Here is a 14,516-nt window from a genome sequence, read left to right as displayed (position 1 = left end):
GCCATCTTCAAGTTGAATAGGCCACAATGCCAGAGACACGTAACACACAGCTAGAATCCAAAGAATTTAGAGCTCTTTAGGAAGGCTGTTAATATTTTCAGTTTTTTGCAAAACGCCTGAGAAAATCAATTTATCAAGATAAAAGGTTTGTGTTAGCTTATAGTTTTAAGGTTCTGTCCATAAGTAGGCAGCTCATTACTAGTCGGCCACTGATGGGGTGCAGGATGTGATAGAATGAACCTGCATGGCTATGGGGCCAAAGGGAAAGAGGAGGAAGCTATAGACTGAGAGTCACATAAACTCATTTGAGGGTGCATCTTCAGTAATTTAAGGACTTCTCTTTAAGGCCCCTCCTTAAAAGCAACCCAAACAGCACCATCTTGGGGACCAAGCCCTTTGGGGGACATTAACCTATGAACTAAAGCAAAGACATAATGCTGCCACTCAGCCTGGAGGACACGAGAGCCACTGGATTGAGTTGTCAACTCAGCAGGTCACTTAATACGATCCCAAATTCATGGGACCATTAAAAATTATTTTTTATAGTGATGTATAGAAGAGTTACAGTTATATTCATAAGATATTGAATGTATTGCTTCTTGCAAATTGTTACTCCTTCCCATGTTTTCCTCCCATCCCAAGTTGCAAAGTTCATTTTCAACATATTGTTACACTGGTTCATCCTTTGACCTTTGTCTAGTTGTCTTATTTTCTTCATTCCCTTCCCTGATTCAAATAAACAAATGAATATATATTCAATACATCAGGTAACAAAGTCAGATACAGAAACAACAGGGGATAAACCATGAGGGAAAAAAAAGAAAAAGAGAAAACAAAACAAAAACAGAAAACAAAAAGAAGTGGGTAAAGAACTAACTTCACATAGCATATTCAAAAGAACGACCTCAAGGTTAAATCTCTTGTTTCCCTATCCTTGAGTTCATTTCAGTTAGCCTCATCCTATCTGGCCATATGCACCTGGTTTTTGAACTGTTGCACTCCTCTGCTAGGAGAATTCTACATACATACTAATTATTACAAATGTGGGAAACCATGGAGCTTATGTGCCTTTGGGACTGGCTTACTCCAAGGCTTTTCATTTCCTTATGAATGGGGCAATGTCATTCTTTCTGATGACAGCATAGAATTCCATTGTGGATACATACCACATCTTCTTGATCCATTCATCCACTGAGGGGCATCTGGGTTGGTTCCATATCTTAGCTAGGGTAAATCATGCTGTAATGAACATGATTGTGCTGGTAGGTTTAGTATGGCCTTGATATGGAAATTTGGGTAAATGCCAAGTAGTGGAATTGCTGGGTCATAGGGGAGCTCTATGTTTAGTCTTTTGAGGAACCACTACATGGCTTTCCAGCGTGGCTGAATGAGTTTACACTCTTACCAACAGTGTAGTAGTGATCTCTCCTGGCCACATCCCCTCCAGCATCTGTTGTTATTAGATTTCTTGATCATGGCCATTCTAACTAGGGTAGGGCGGAATCTCAAATATGTTTTGATTTTGTATTTCTTTTACTGCCAGAGATGTTGAGCATTTCTTCATGTGTCTATTGGCCATTCTTATTTCCTCTTCAGAGCAATCTCTCTTTAAGTCTTTTTCTCACTTTTTAGTGGGATGGTTCTATCTTTGCAGAGTTGGTTTTTTTTTTTTTGTTTTTTTTTTGAGAAGTTTAGTTTTTTGAGCTGTGGGTTTTATTTTGGATATGAGGCCTTTGTCTATTGTATGGCTAGTAAAGATCTTCTCTGACTCTGTGGGCTTTCTATTTAACTTGCTAGCTATGTTCTTTGCCATACAGAAGCCTTGCAGTTTAATGCAGTCCCATTTGTCCAACCTTTCTTTGATTTATGTTTCTGGGTCATTATTAAGAAAGTTTCAACATGTGCCAACGAGTCCTTAGTGTGTCCTCTATTCCTTCCTGTAATATTTTCAGGATATCTGCTTTTTACCTCAAAGTCTTTGACCCATTTGGAGTGATTCTGGTTCAGGATGAGATATAAGGATCTAACTTTAGTTTTCTACAGGTATTTTAACCAATTCTGCCAGCACCATTTGTTGAAGAGGCTGTCTTTCTTGAATCTTTTTTTTTTTTTTTTTGCTCTCTTATCAAAGATTAGGTGGCCATAGGTCTGCAGGTTAATTTCTGGATCTTCAGTTCTATTCCATTTGTCCTGAGGCCTGTTTTTGTGCCAGTACTAAGCTGTTTTGATTATTATTGTTTTGTAGTAGAGTTTGAAGTTTGGTATTTGATATCCCTCCATCATTGTTAAAGGTTGTTTTTGCTAATGGGGTCTTTTATTATTCCATATAAATTTTTGGACTGCTTCCTCTAGTTCATTAAAGAATGCTGATGGAAGCTGGGTGCAGTCTCTCACGCCTGTAACCCTAGCTACTCAGGAGGCTGAGATCTGAGGATCATGGTTCAAAGCCAGCCCAGGCACTAAAATGTCTGTGAGATTCTTATCTCCAATTAACCACTAGAAAACCGGAAGTGGTGCAGTGGCTCCAGGGGTAGGGTGGTAACCTTGAGCTGAAGAGCTCAGAGACGGTGACCAGGCCCATAGTTCAAGCCCACAACTGACAAAAGAAAAAGAAATGACGTTAGGATATTGACGGGTATTGCATTGGACTTGTAGATAGCCTTTGGCAGTGTTGTCGTGGGAACATTATTGTATTCAGCATTCCACTGCTGAGGGTCCCTCCACAAGATTTCCTGCATAATAGTAATTTTATGCTAGCTTCAAAGACTTCCTAATTTTATATTAGATATTTTCAGTTACATACTGTCAGTGGGAGCATCTTAAGTGGCAAACATGTGCTAGTTGAATTCCAGGTTATCTCAACTGTTGTCGAGCAAGGCATATGCTAAATATATGCAGGGAAGGGCAGTGATACCCACGCCAAATCAAAAAACTCTGCTCACCCTTTATGAAAATGTTGCAGGTGTCCATAATTAGAGTTAAATTGATTCTAATGCATTATTATCTTGATAAAGAGGTGCCTCTTTTAGGAAAGCTATAATCTGTGCTCCCTCAGGCTCGTGTAAGTCAGAAAAGCCAGTTGACTCAACAGGAGCCCACCCACTGCTCGCTGGTTAACTCTGCTCAGATTTCAGATAAAGCCTTAGGGGAGAACCTAAGTCTTTAAAGCAGACGTTTAAATCATTTCAAGGTCAAGTGTGGCTCTGAGTTTTCAGAAAAATACAAAATGCATGCAATTTCAGGGTATTACCATACCTTGCTTAAAACAGTTACAAACCCCTTGTTTTAAGAGACCTGGTAGCAAACCCACACATGGTCATGTGGACTTCTGCAGCTAGTGAAAATTGTCATTGGAAACCCTTCAGTTGCTGAGAGTAGAGCATGCCTTCTTTGTGTACTCATTGTTCCATCCTATGCAATATACAAGACAGAGCAACATGCAGATGATAGTCTTCTAGTATTTTTAAAATGTGCATGTGTAAGTGCATGTGCATGAAAGAGCGAGATATGGAGAGAGACAGAAAGAGAGACAGAGCGTGAGTTAGGAAGCTTCAAGTTGCCAAGAACCTGAAGTTATGATATGAGAACACCAAGAGCACTTTTGGCACAGGTCCACCCCATAAACCTGCCACGCTTTGGTTTTGGCAGCTCTGGAAGAGCTACTGGTTGGGCTTTAGATGCCTAAGTACTGGCCTAGAGTCAGGAATGTTGGAAATCACTGAAATTTATTTCCTGTCAGGTATCAAGGACATCCATCTTGCTCTTACAGTCTTATCTCATCCTCAAAATGCACATTTGGAAAAAAAAAAGACAATAGTCATATAAAGTGAAAAATATCCAGTAAGTCACCATGATTACTAATAAGCTTTTTGTTTCAGATTGCTAAATGATAACTTGGGCTTTTAGATTTTATTTGGCAGTGAAAAAGTCAGATTTTTGGTGCTATGCTTTTACTCATAAATCATTAGCTAAAATGAAGAATATGCACTCTCTCTCTCTCTCTCTCTCTCCTCTCTCTCTCTCTCTCACACACACACACACACACACACACACACACACACACACACACACACACACACACACACACAAAGAGCTGCATGTGACTGGCTTATGAAAACCTGAAGTCTGATTATTCCAGGCTAAGATTTTCGCTTTATAAATTTACTGCTTTAAGTCAGTCATTGGTAGGCTTTTCTTTTAAATTTATTTTGTCTTTTCTTTTGCTTGGGTTCTGCTGTTGTCACTCTCTGTATGGCCCTTCTCTTACAGCTGTGTAATGGAGGCTCAGTCACCGAACTTGTCAAAGGTCTCCTCAGATGCAGCCAGAGGTTGGATGAAGCCCTGATCTCCTACATCTTGTATGGAGCCCTCTTGGTAAGAATATCCACCGAGCTGGGAGTGACCAGAAAAGGGACAATCTGTCCACTTGTCAGATCCCCATCACACACGAATGGGGAAACTGTTCTATAACATGCAAGGATTATTCATAGCAGAAAGGGGGTGTTTAGATTAGACTATGTAGCCATAGGGTAATTGCCTTAAAATAAGTGTGTAACTCTTCCCTTTCTCTTTCCTGTCCTGTGATGGTGGTGACACACCATGCAGGGCCTCCAGCATTTGCACAACCACCGCGTCATCCACCGGGATGTGAAGGGAAATAACATTCTCCTGACAACAGAAGGAGGAGTTAAGCTCGTTGACTTTGGTAATGACTGTATGTCATTTGTTTTCTTGATGTGTGCAGTTTAGCCAAAGGGGACAATTTATTGCGATCTCAGAAGACTAGGGTCTGTCCCACTACACCACAGGCGGAGGGACTTTTTCAGGCAAATGAATGTTGGTGGGTAACCAGATGGGCCACCCTAGGAGATGCTGTTTGTTCATTTATTTCTAGCTTTAAAAGCAATTTTACGAAAGAAAGAAAAGTGTTGTAAAAGAACCTGATAGGAAAAGAAAAAACAACTTTGTAGGTTTCTAGTGAGATTTTTCTTGTTTGGGGGGGGGCAATGATTTACATTTTGTCTTCTTTTGCATATGAAAAGAGAACGCAGTTTGGTTTTTCAAATGACTTTCACTAGCCTTAGGCATCTCAATTCCCAGTGAGCAGAAGGTAAAATAGTCCTTTGGGTCTAGCAGCTAACATCTCGTTAAATGGTGATGATTGCTGTCACGTGTGAGGCTGGTTGAGCTGGAAACATGAACAGGACTTAGAAAGATACAGGCATGTCTCCTGAGGTCAGAGAATATTAAACATCTTCTAGACACATTCATAGGATGATAGGTGCAAACCAAGAAACATTTGCCTTTGTTTTCTGGTATAAAGGGTGGTTTAATCTGCTTAATGAGTTCAGAACTAGTTTGTATAGCAGGCTTATAGTTACAAGTAATGAAACACATAAAAACACTTTTCAAAGGGTTATCAGTATATTATAGTGAAAACAAGATTGTTGATTTTGAATGAGCATTATTTTATTGATAAGGAAGAATTCAGTATGAAAATGTGTCACTAAATCATGTGTACAGGAGAAATGATTTAAAAATAAATGAAGATCGAGCTGTATTGGTCTATAAGGGGGAAAGCAAAAAGAAAATGGCAGAGAAGTCAGTGAGTTTAAGGCTTATACTCGTCTCTCAGCAGGAGTAATATGGCTTTAATAACCTGTGACGTGGAGGGTGATAATATGTTTTCTACTTGATCCTAAAGGCACTGAACATGAGGTTGGGAAGGAAATAGTGTAGAGGGATAAGGATAGGGATTAATAATGGGTCATCCACTTACCAGTTTTGTAAATGACCTGCCTGACCTGCAAAAGAAATTTCTAGAAATTAAAAAGAGAAAGGTGGAGTTGTTTTAATGAAAAATGGAGTGGGGACTTGGTAGCATGAGCAATTATGTGTGCAGATAGAGTGGAAAGAGCTGTCTTACCCTGTGCTGTGGTGAAGGTTTGCAATCCCAGTTTCTTGGGAGGCGAAGGCTGGAGAATCTCTCTCTCTCTTTTTTATTATTTAGAAAATACTTTATTAGTTTCTGTAATCAAACCCACATAGATAAGACCTTACATATTTAATACAGAGTGTTTACCCCTGTACAAATGGAAAAAATTAACTTTAATGTTTCTAGACCAATATGACTATTAATTTCTGTACAATGCCAACTCAACATGGTAAATGGGGATACTTTTTTCCAAAGCTCTTTTTTTTGGCCACTCCTGGGGCTTGAACTCAGGGCCTGGGCATTGTCTTTGGACACTTTTTGCTCAAGGCTAGCACTCTGCCACTTGAGCTACAACACCACTTCTGGCTTCTTTTTTTTTTTTTTTTTTTTTTTTTTTTAATGTATGTGGTACCAAAGAATTGAATCCAGGGCTTTGTGCGTGCTAGGCAAGCACTCCACCACTGGGCCAAACTCCCTGCCTCCTGGAGAATCTTTTGAACCCAGGAGTTTGAGGTCAGCTTTGTCCACATAGCAGCACTGTGTTTCAAGACAGTTCTTGGCATATCCAAGTCTGATCCTTTGCTAACAAACTCAAGGTTCAGGCCTCTGAGTTCTTGTTATCAATAGTATTTGTGGCAACCTTGTCTGTATCTAAGAGGCAATGGTGTAGTTCTGCTTAGAATAAAATAATGCCTTAGGTTTATAAAGGTCTTTCCATTATTGTTCTCTTATTTGGAGTTGGCAAGAATCCTCTCTGCTAAGTGTGACTACTGTCCTTAATCTAAGCTTGGCAACCGGAAAACTGAGGCTCAAAGTTCAGACAGTCACTCCATTAGTAAAAGGCATAATTGGAAAGGAAAAAAAGTCTTCTTATTCCTAATAGGTACAACTTTACTTCCACTCCATTCCCTCACCATGTGGAGAAGACAGCTAGCTAGATGACATTGGAATCACATTAAAATTCAAGTCCTTAATGTTAAGCTTTAGATAATAATGTTACTGTCGATTTCTTTTTTGCATTTGACAAACAATGCCTTCTTGCCAACTTTTTGAGCTCCTAGGCAAGATAAGCCTCTGCAATCTTTTACTGTCTACACCGATGCTCCATTATAGATAATACATGCCAATCATCTTCCCTTACCAGCTGGGATGCCTGCACTAAGAAACCACATGAAATGATAGGGGAATAATGAGAGGGAGATAGTCCAGGTTGATCCTAATTGTTGATATTTTTCTTCTGATTCCAAATTCTCAGTGATATGTGTAGAAATATTCATTATGGGAAAGCATTCTAATAGAATGATAAATGCTCCAGTATAGGGGTTGGCAAACTATTGCTCATGGGCTAAATATGCCCTGTTTTCTATTTTTGTGTAGCACTTTAGCTGATATATATATTTATATAATAATGTGTATATAGTATATGTATACATATGTATATTTTATATAGTATATTTATATATGTATAAGCTTATATATACATATATGCAATGTTTATAATGTATATATGGTATATATTATTAATATTTATATTATTGTTATCTTCAAGTTGTCATACAAATGGGTTTCAATTCAATATGAGTACAAAACAGTTTGACCAATGTCACTCATATTTGAATTTTTTTGAGATGAGGTCATATTAGTTCAGACTGGCCTTGAACCATTCATGTACTCCAGGTTGATTTCAAATTTGCAGTCCTCCTACCTCAGGCTTCCAAATGCTAGGATTACCACCATCACCATATATATATATATATATATATATCGATATATATTTCTTTTTGTGGGTCATAGGGCTTGAACTAGGTCTGTGCGCTGTCCTTGAGCTCTTCAGTTCAAGGCTACTGCCCTACTTCTGGGGCTGGGCATTGTCCCTGACCTCTTCAGCTCAAGGCTACCATCCTACCTTTGAGCCAAGCCCCACTTCCTGCTTTCTAGAGGTTAATTGGAGATAAGAGTCTCAAGTCCTTTTGTACCTGGGCTGGCTTTGAACCTTAACCCTCAGATCTCAGCCTCTTGAGTAGCTAGGATTACTGGCATGAGCCACTGTGCCCCGGCAATATATATATATATATATATATATATATATATATATATATATATATATATACATATATATATATATTTTTTTGCCAGTCCTGGGCTTGAGCTCAGGGCCTGAGCACTGTCCTTGGACTTTCTCAAGGCTAGAGCTCTACCACTTGAGCCTCAGCACCATTTCTGGCTTTTTTCTCTGTATATGGTACCGAGGAATTGAACCCGGGTCTTCGTGCATGCTAGGCAAGCACTCTACCACTAGGCCAAACTCCTGGGCCCAACAATATATATTTTTAATTATTGGGAAAAGTCTGAAAAATATATCAAGACATGTGAAAGTTATATGAAATTGATAATTTAGCACCTATAAAGTTTAATTTGAATATAGTTGTATTCATTCTTCTACCTGGTTTTATGACTGCTTTAGCTCATAAGAACCTTATAAAGGCAGGGACTACAACGTACATGAAACCCAAATAATCCTATGTGTTCTTTTATTGAGAAAATTGCCAACCTCTGGCCTAGCATCATCCCCTGCTTTCTGCTGAGTTCTGATGCTCTTTTTAATTCAGGTGTCTCAGCACAGCTCAGCAGCACCCGTCTCCGGAGGAATACGTCAGTGGGTACCCCATTCTGGATGGCTCCTGAGGTGAGCAGGAATCATGTGGTTCTTGGTATTTGCTGAATGTCTTGTTACTATGCCATTGTGTAGGTAAAGCTTATGTTGTTTGAACTTTTCAGGCAAATTTTATATATATATATATATATGTATATATATATATATATATAGTATATATTCTAGTCCTGTGGCTTGAACTCAGGGCCTGGCCACTGTATTTGGGGTTTCTCAAGTCTAACATTCTACCACTTGAGCCACAGTTCCCATACCAGTTTTTTCTATGTATGTGATTCCAAGAAATCAAACTCAGGGCTTTGTTCATGCTAGACAAGCATTCTACCCCTAGGCCATGCTCCCAGCCCTGGATAAAATATTTTTATCCTCGTAGATAGTGAAATGTTCTCATTTGGCTAATGATAATAAGACCTTACACTCCAAAAAGTGGGATTAGGTTACAGCTAGCCCATAGCCTACCATCATGCAAGTAGAAAAAAAGTGCCTTTTTCAGGAGAGGCAGCCCTCTCCAAGGATCATTGCTTGGCAAGTCCAGCCAGCCTTTGTCTAAATTAGAAAGAGTCACCTTCCTTGAAAAATGCAGCCTCAGTGACACATGGCTTGGTGAGGTGCCTCATTTCCTTCCAGCTGTCCTGCAGAGTTATATGCAGTGGCCCTGGCTGGTTTTGTTACCATGTACATAGCAACTTCTCTTGTGTACTTTGCTGGCTTAGTTCTTGGCAGTAAAATGGGATTTGATCCTGATTTAGTTCTGGCCTCATCACAGAGGTCTCTGGGAGATGATGGATGTAGAGATTTGGGGAGCTTTCCAGTTTGATGAGCCATACCCTCACATACCATTCTACTTCTGCTTGTCAAGTTACCATTTGGTTATACAGTACCCCAACCTTTTCCTAGAAACAGTTTTTTTTGTTTTTTTTGTTTTTTTTGTTTTTTTTTTTTTTTTTTTTTTTGCCAGTCCTGGGGCTTCAACTCAGGGCCTGACACTGTCCTTGGACTTTCTCATTGCTAGAGTTCTACCGCTTGAGCCTCAGCACCACTTCCGGCTTTTTTCTATGTGTGTGGTACCGAGGAATTGAACCTGGGTCTTCGTGCATGCTAGGCAAGCACTCTACCACTAGGCCAAACCCTCGGCCCCTAGAAACAGTTTTATTAGGAGAAAGAAGCTATGTTATTTAAATAAGAGACCGAAGATGCTCAGCTTCCTAGCTGTCTTTACATTCTGATTGTTCACATGGATGGTCTTTTGTGTGGCAGCCAAGATGACCCCTTATCACAGTCATTTGTTCTCATGAGTCTCTACTCCGATGTCTTCAGTGGCTTCCCATAGTCCATAGCCCCACTCTTTGAGTCATGGGCAATGACTACACCCATTTGAAAGAGGAAACAAACCCAATTGAAGTGACTACTTAAATCTCAAATGTTTCTTAGTTAGGTTTAAAAAGCATGACATATAAAAATGTTGTTTGTATTATAGAAACCAGCAGAAATACAGGCATTATGTAAAAAAATCAACAACCCTACAAAACCAGAAGTGTAATGAGATGAATGACATTGTCTTGTGAGTCTTAGTTGTCCTCTGCAAGTGGATCATGTTCCACAACATGCCAGCATGGGATATTTTGAGTCTGGCATTCTTACTGCCATGTTCCATATCGTGATGCAGTCTTCCTCTGACTTGGCTATTTCAGCTAGCACCGTCTTGTTCAAATATCATCTCCTCTCACCTCTGGTGCCATTGTCTGTTGGCTCAATCCAGCTTCAGAACATATAGTATGTGGGCACTAATACAGATGGCAAATGGTCATCCAGATGTAGAATCTGTGTTCATTCCTCTTCCTCTAATCCTTCCATCTCTAGGGATTGTGTCATTCTTTAAGCCCTGGTATACTTGTGCATCATCTGGAATAGTAGTCAGAGCTCTGGAAATTATTCCTTAATCTTTTAAGTTTGGCTCAAAGGTCAGATGCCCTCAGAAATCTACTCTGATCTCTAGCCAGCACTAAGGATCCTGCGTCTAAGTTTCCACTGCAGCTTTGCACCTTCTACCAGTGCCCTGTCCCCTCAGCACCATCAGTGTTGTGGGCACGTCTTCCATGAACTTGGAACACTGGTGGGACTGGCATTCCCAACTGGATGCACAGTGCTTTGTGTGGAGTGAGTGCTCAAATATTATCTGTGAGATGGATAAATGTATTGTTAAACAAGCCAGAGGGCTAAGGGGCATTTGGAGAGTACTGTGAGTTTGGAGCCAGAACCAGAGCCACCAACAGTACATTTTTGTGTGGGTCTTGAGTGGTCTGTTCTGAAAGGAAAACAGAGGAGGTGGTGCTTCTATTAGTTACTTTTCTCTAACATTCCTGAGGGAATAGCCAAGAAGGAAAGACTTATTTGGGCCTATGGCTTCAGGAGGTTCAATATATCGTCCTTTGGGCCCATGTGTCTGGGATGAATGTCTATCATGGTGGTGGGAATGTGTGGAGGAAGTTTGCACCACGTGGCAGACAGGAAGCAGAAAAAAAAAGAGATAGGAAGGGGAAGGGACAAGATATCACCCCTCCCCACACCCAACCAACTTCTGGGTAGACCCAACTTTCTAAAGTTTCAGGACGTCTCTAAACAGTGTCACCAGTTGAGGAACAAACATATAGCATAGAAGCCTGTGAGGAATGTTTCACAACCAGATTGTAACAGTATTCTTGTTCTAGTCTCAGCAAAACTGATTTTCAGAATCAGTTTTCTCAGGAGCTATGCTCCTGTCTACCTTGTTCTGGGATCTAGGTTACAGTTCTTGGCCTGAACCAGTCTCACAATTTAGCCAACTGAAGAATCACTTAAACCCTCTTTTTTGGTTCATAATCCTGCAGGAAAGCCAGGTGCTGGTGGCTCATGCCTGTAGCTACTCAAGATCACAGTTTGATATGGAGAGCTTATGAGACTTGTATCTCTAATTAATAATCAAAAAGCCAGAAGTAGAGATGGAGAGACAGAGAGAGAGACAGAGAGAGAGAGAGACACAGAGAGAGACAGAGAGAGAGAGAGACACAGAGAGAGACAGAGATGGAAAGATTCTGATCCTATTTTATTTTTAAGAAATGAGACCACATTATTTTTCCCATTATTATTTTATAAGCTTGAATAACTAGATGTTCAATTCAAATAGCCTGTTCTACAAACCAGGTAGCTAATGGAATATGAATGTAGCACCATTGTGTGTAGAAAACAGTCAAGACTTACAATTCACCAGGGCAGCTCAAAGCTACAGCACAAATGGACCATCATAATGTCAGCATTGTCTGCATATTTCCTCTGCCTGCCTCATCTGGGCACTGCTGAAGCTGAAAATGCTACACCAGTAGAGGATTCTATAGAGTGCTCTCACGCTCTACTCATACTTTGAAACAATACTACTGGGAAAAGAAATTGCCTGGTAGAGCGGAAGATTAATCTAAAAGTCATGATTAGTATAATTCTTCTTATAACCTAAATATATTTGCAGCATACTGTGACCACAGGAAGATTGTCTTGAGGGGGAAAGGAAAAAGTACAATACAGAAACTATGTATTTAGCAGATTAGCATAAGCAAAATAATTTTAGTAACAGAAACTTGTTTTATATAATAAAAGCAGGTAGGTGGTTCCATAGTTTAATTCTGTGGCTCATAAAGTCATCAAAGATGCAGAATTTTTTTTTCAGTGTTAAACTCATGTATGCTAGGCAAGCCTTCTATCATTTAGCTAAAACCCCAGCTCTGAAGGCCAGATTCTGTTTTTCAATACCATATGTTAATGTGCAAAGTAATATACAAGTAACATAATCATATATTAATAATATAATAGCAACTAGTTTGACCGGCAACAACCTTAGTTCCAGATACGTTTATATCCTCAGTTCCTGGAAATGAATACTTCAATTTAGTCTCTTAATTTACCATGCAATTCAACAAATCACAGCATCCTCCCCCACCCCCAAACACTTAGTGTCCTTCCTTTGTAGTAAATCATTCAAGTGTCCAAGGTAATCAGCCAGCCATTTGGAACCACCAGGGCTGCCTATTACCTTGTATGCTACCGTAGAGAGCATGGTTTTGTCAGTCTTTACACACATACACACACACACACACACTCCATGTTGAGTGTTTGGAGCAAACATGACTTACTCTGATTACAAAAAGCATGCCAGTTTATCTTCCCATATGGGTCTCAATACTTTGTTCTGTCTTATTCTCTGGCCTAACACATATGTTCATTCATTCATTCATTTGTTTATTTCTGTTCTTCTGTGATATTTGATCAGATCATAAGCACTTCCTGTAACATTTTGTTCACATGTTTAAGGTTCTCTGGGCTACATTGTAGTGTACTTTACCTAGCAAGCAGAAAACTCTGGGCTCCATTCTCAGTATAAGAGAAAAAGTGGGGGAAAAGCCTCTTTTGGTGATATTAGTCTGTATCTGAGGTATTTAAACATATTAATATACATTTCCATGTATATTGGTTTGTAATCAGTTTTGTTATCTTACAGATACCTTGACTTTTTATGGTATTGGGGATTGAACTCAGAGCCTTCTGAATGCTAGGCAAGCTATATTCCCAGCTCCCTTAAAAAATCACCACAATCTATTAGTTGTGTTTATTGTTCTTCCTCACCTCCAATACTTCTTTTTTTTTTTTTTTTTTTTTTTTTTGCCAGTCCTGGGCTTGAGCTCAGGGCCTGAGCACTGTCCTTGGATTTTCTCAAGGCTAGATCTCTACCACTTGAGCCTCAGCACCACTTCCGGCTTTTTTCTATATATGTGGTACCAAGGAATCGAACCCGGGTCTTCATGCATGGTAGGCAAGCACTTTAACCACTAGGCCAAACTCCTGGCCCCCTCCAATACTTCTTGACAGCTGATTTCTTTAAATAAACCACAGAAATAATAGTATTCTACATTAGCATAGAAGTTTTACAAATATTATTTTGTAAATACATTCATCGTTGAGGACGCCAGTTAGTATGATTCCACGGTGATTCTCGCTGAGGAAACCAACTCACGTGCCCATGGATTTGGAGTGGACAGGTGGGTAATGGTGAATAAAATGGTCCATGACTCCATGAAGAGAGAGATTTCTAATATAGTCATGCCTGCGGTCAATATGAGTATTTTTCAGCTAATATTTCCAGCAACTGCCAGCTAATGCCCTGTTGGATAGTGAAAGGGGCACAGCCTATGCGCTTGTTGGTGGTGATGGTAAGAGCTTAGGGAATCATGGATATTTACCCTCAGCTTTCCCAAGGCCACAGTTTGCAAATAACTGAAATCTAAGAAAATGAATTCTGTTGTTATGATTGTTTTTACTGAGGATACTGTAGATGGCTTACAATAATGCCTTGTATTTAGCTACTGTGTGCTGGATGGCCATGCTGGCTATTAAAATGTTAACTAATTCCCACTCTGAATAGCAGATGGCTGTGGTCCAGAGTGTTTGTGCTTAAATCACCAGAGGAGTCCCATGTCTTTGCCTGGGACTTTTCCCTGACCCCCTAGTGGTCCAGCAACTACAGGGACAAAATCTTTCTGGAAAGGGGAGAGCCTCAGATCAGCTCCTGAATCTTCCTCGTCCTCCCCCCAGGTCCAGCCAGTGTAACATGCCAGCTGAATGGGAGATATTTTGAATACGGTGTGTGTTAAGCAAGGGTAGAGGAAAGAAACTTTCATCTACTGGTGAACGACTGACAACCTAGAACTGTGAGGAGTGTGAGAGGTGATTTTTCATGTTGTTCTTTTGTATCATCCTTACAATATCTTTCCATAGGAGATACTGTATTCTCCATTTAACCAAGGAGAAATGTAGGGCTTAAAGAAGTTAGGAAGAAGCCGGGTGCTGATAAGCCAATAATCTTAGCTACCCAAGAAGCTAAGATCT

At 39.9% G+C, this 14,516-nt stretch overlaps 1 protein-coding gene across 1 annotated transcript in view; it reads left to right on the top strand.

Annotated features, from left to right (window-relative positions):
• The window catches only part of LOC150056229 (myosin-IIIb-like), a 40,271-nt gene that overhangs the window by 12,811 nt on the left and 12,944 nt on the right, over window positions 1-14,516 (top strand). The window contains exons 4-6 of the mRNA XM_090343091.1: window positions 4,270-4,374; window positions 4,606-4,705; window positions 8,545-8,621. Of these exons, the coding sequence (XP_090199217.1) occupies window positions 4,270-4,374; window positions 4,606-4,705; window positions 8,545-8,621 (282 nt within the window). The remainder of the gene's footprint in view (window positions 1-4,269; window positions 4,375-4,605; window positions 4,706-8,544; window positions 8,622-14,516) is intronic.

The sequence above is a fragment of the Megascapheus bottae genome, chromosome 12, assembly GCF_031878675.1.
Source record: "Megascapheus bottae isolate mThoBot1 chromosome 12, mThoBot2.hap1, whole genome shotgun sequence".
Taxonomy (NCBI): Eukaryota; Metazoa; Chordata; class Mammalia; order Rodentia; family Geomyidae; genus Megascapheus; species Megascapheus bottae.
This window is presented reverse-complemented; position numbering and strand designations above follow the sequence as displayed.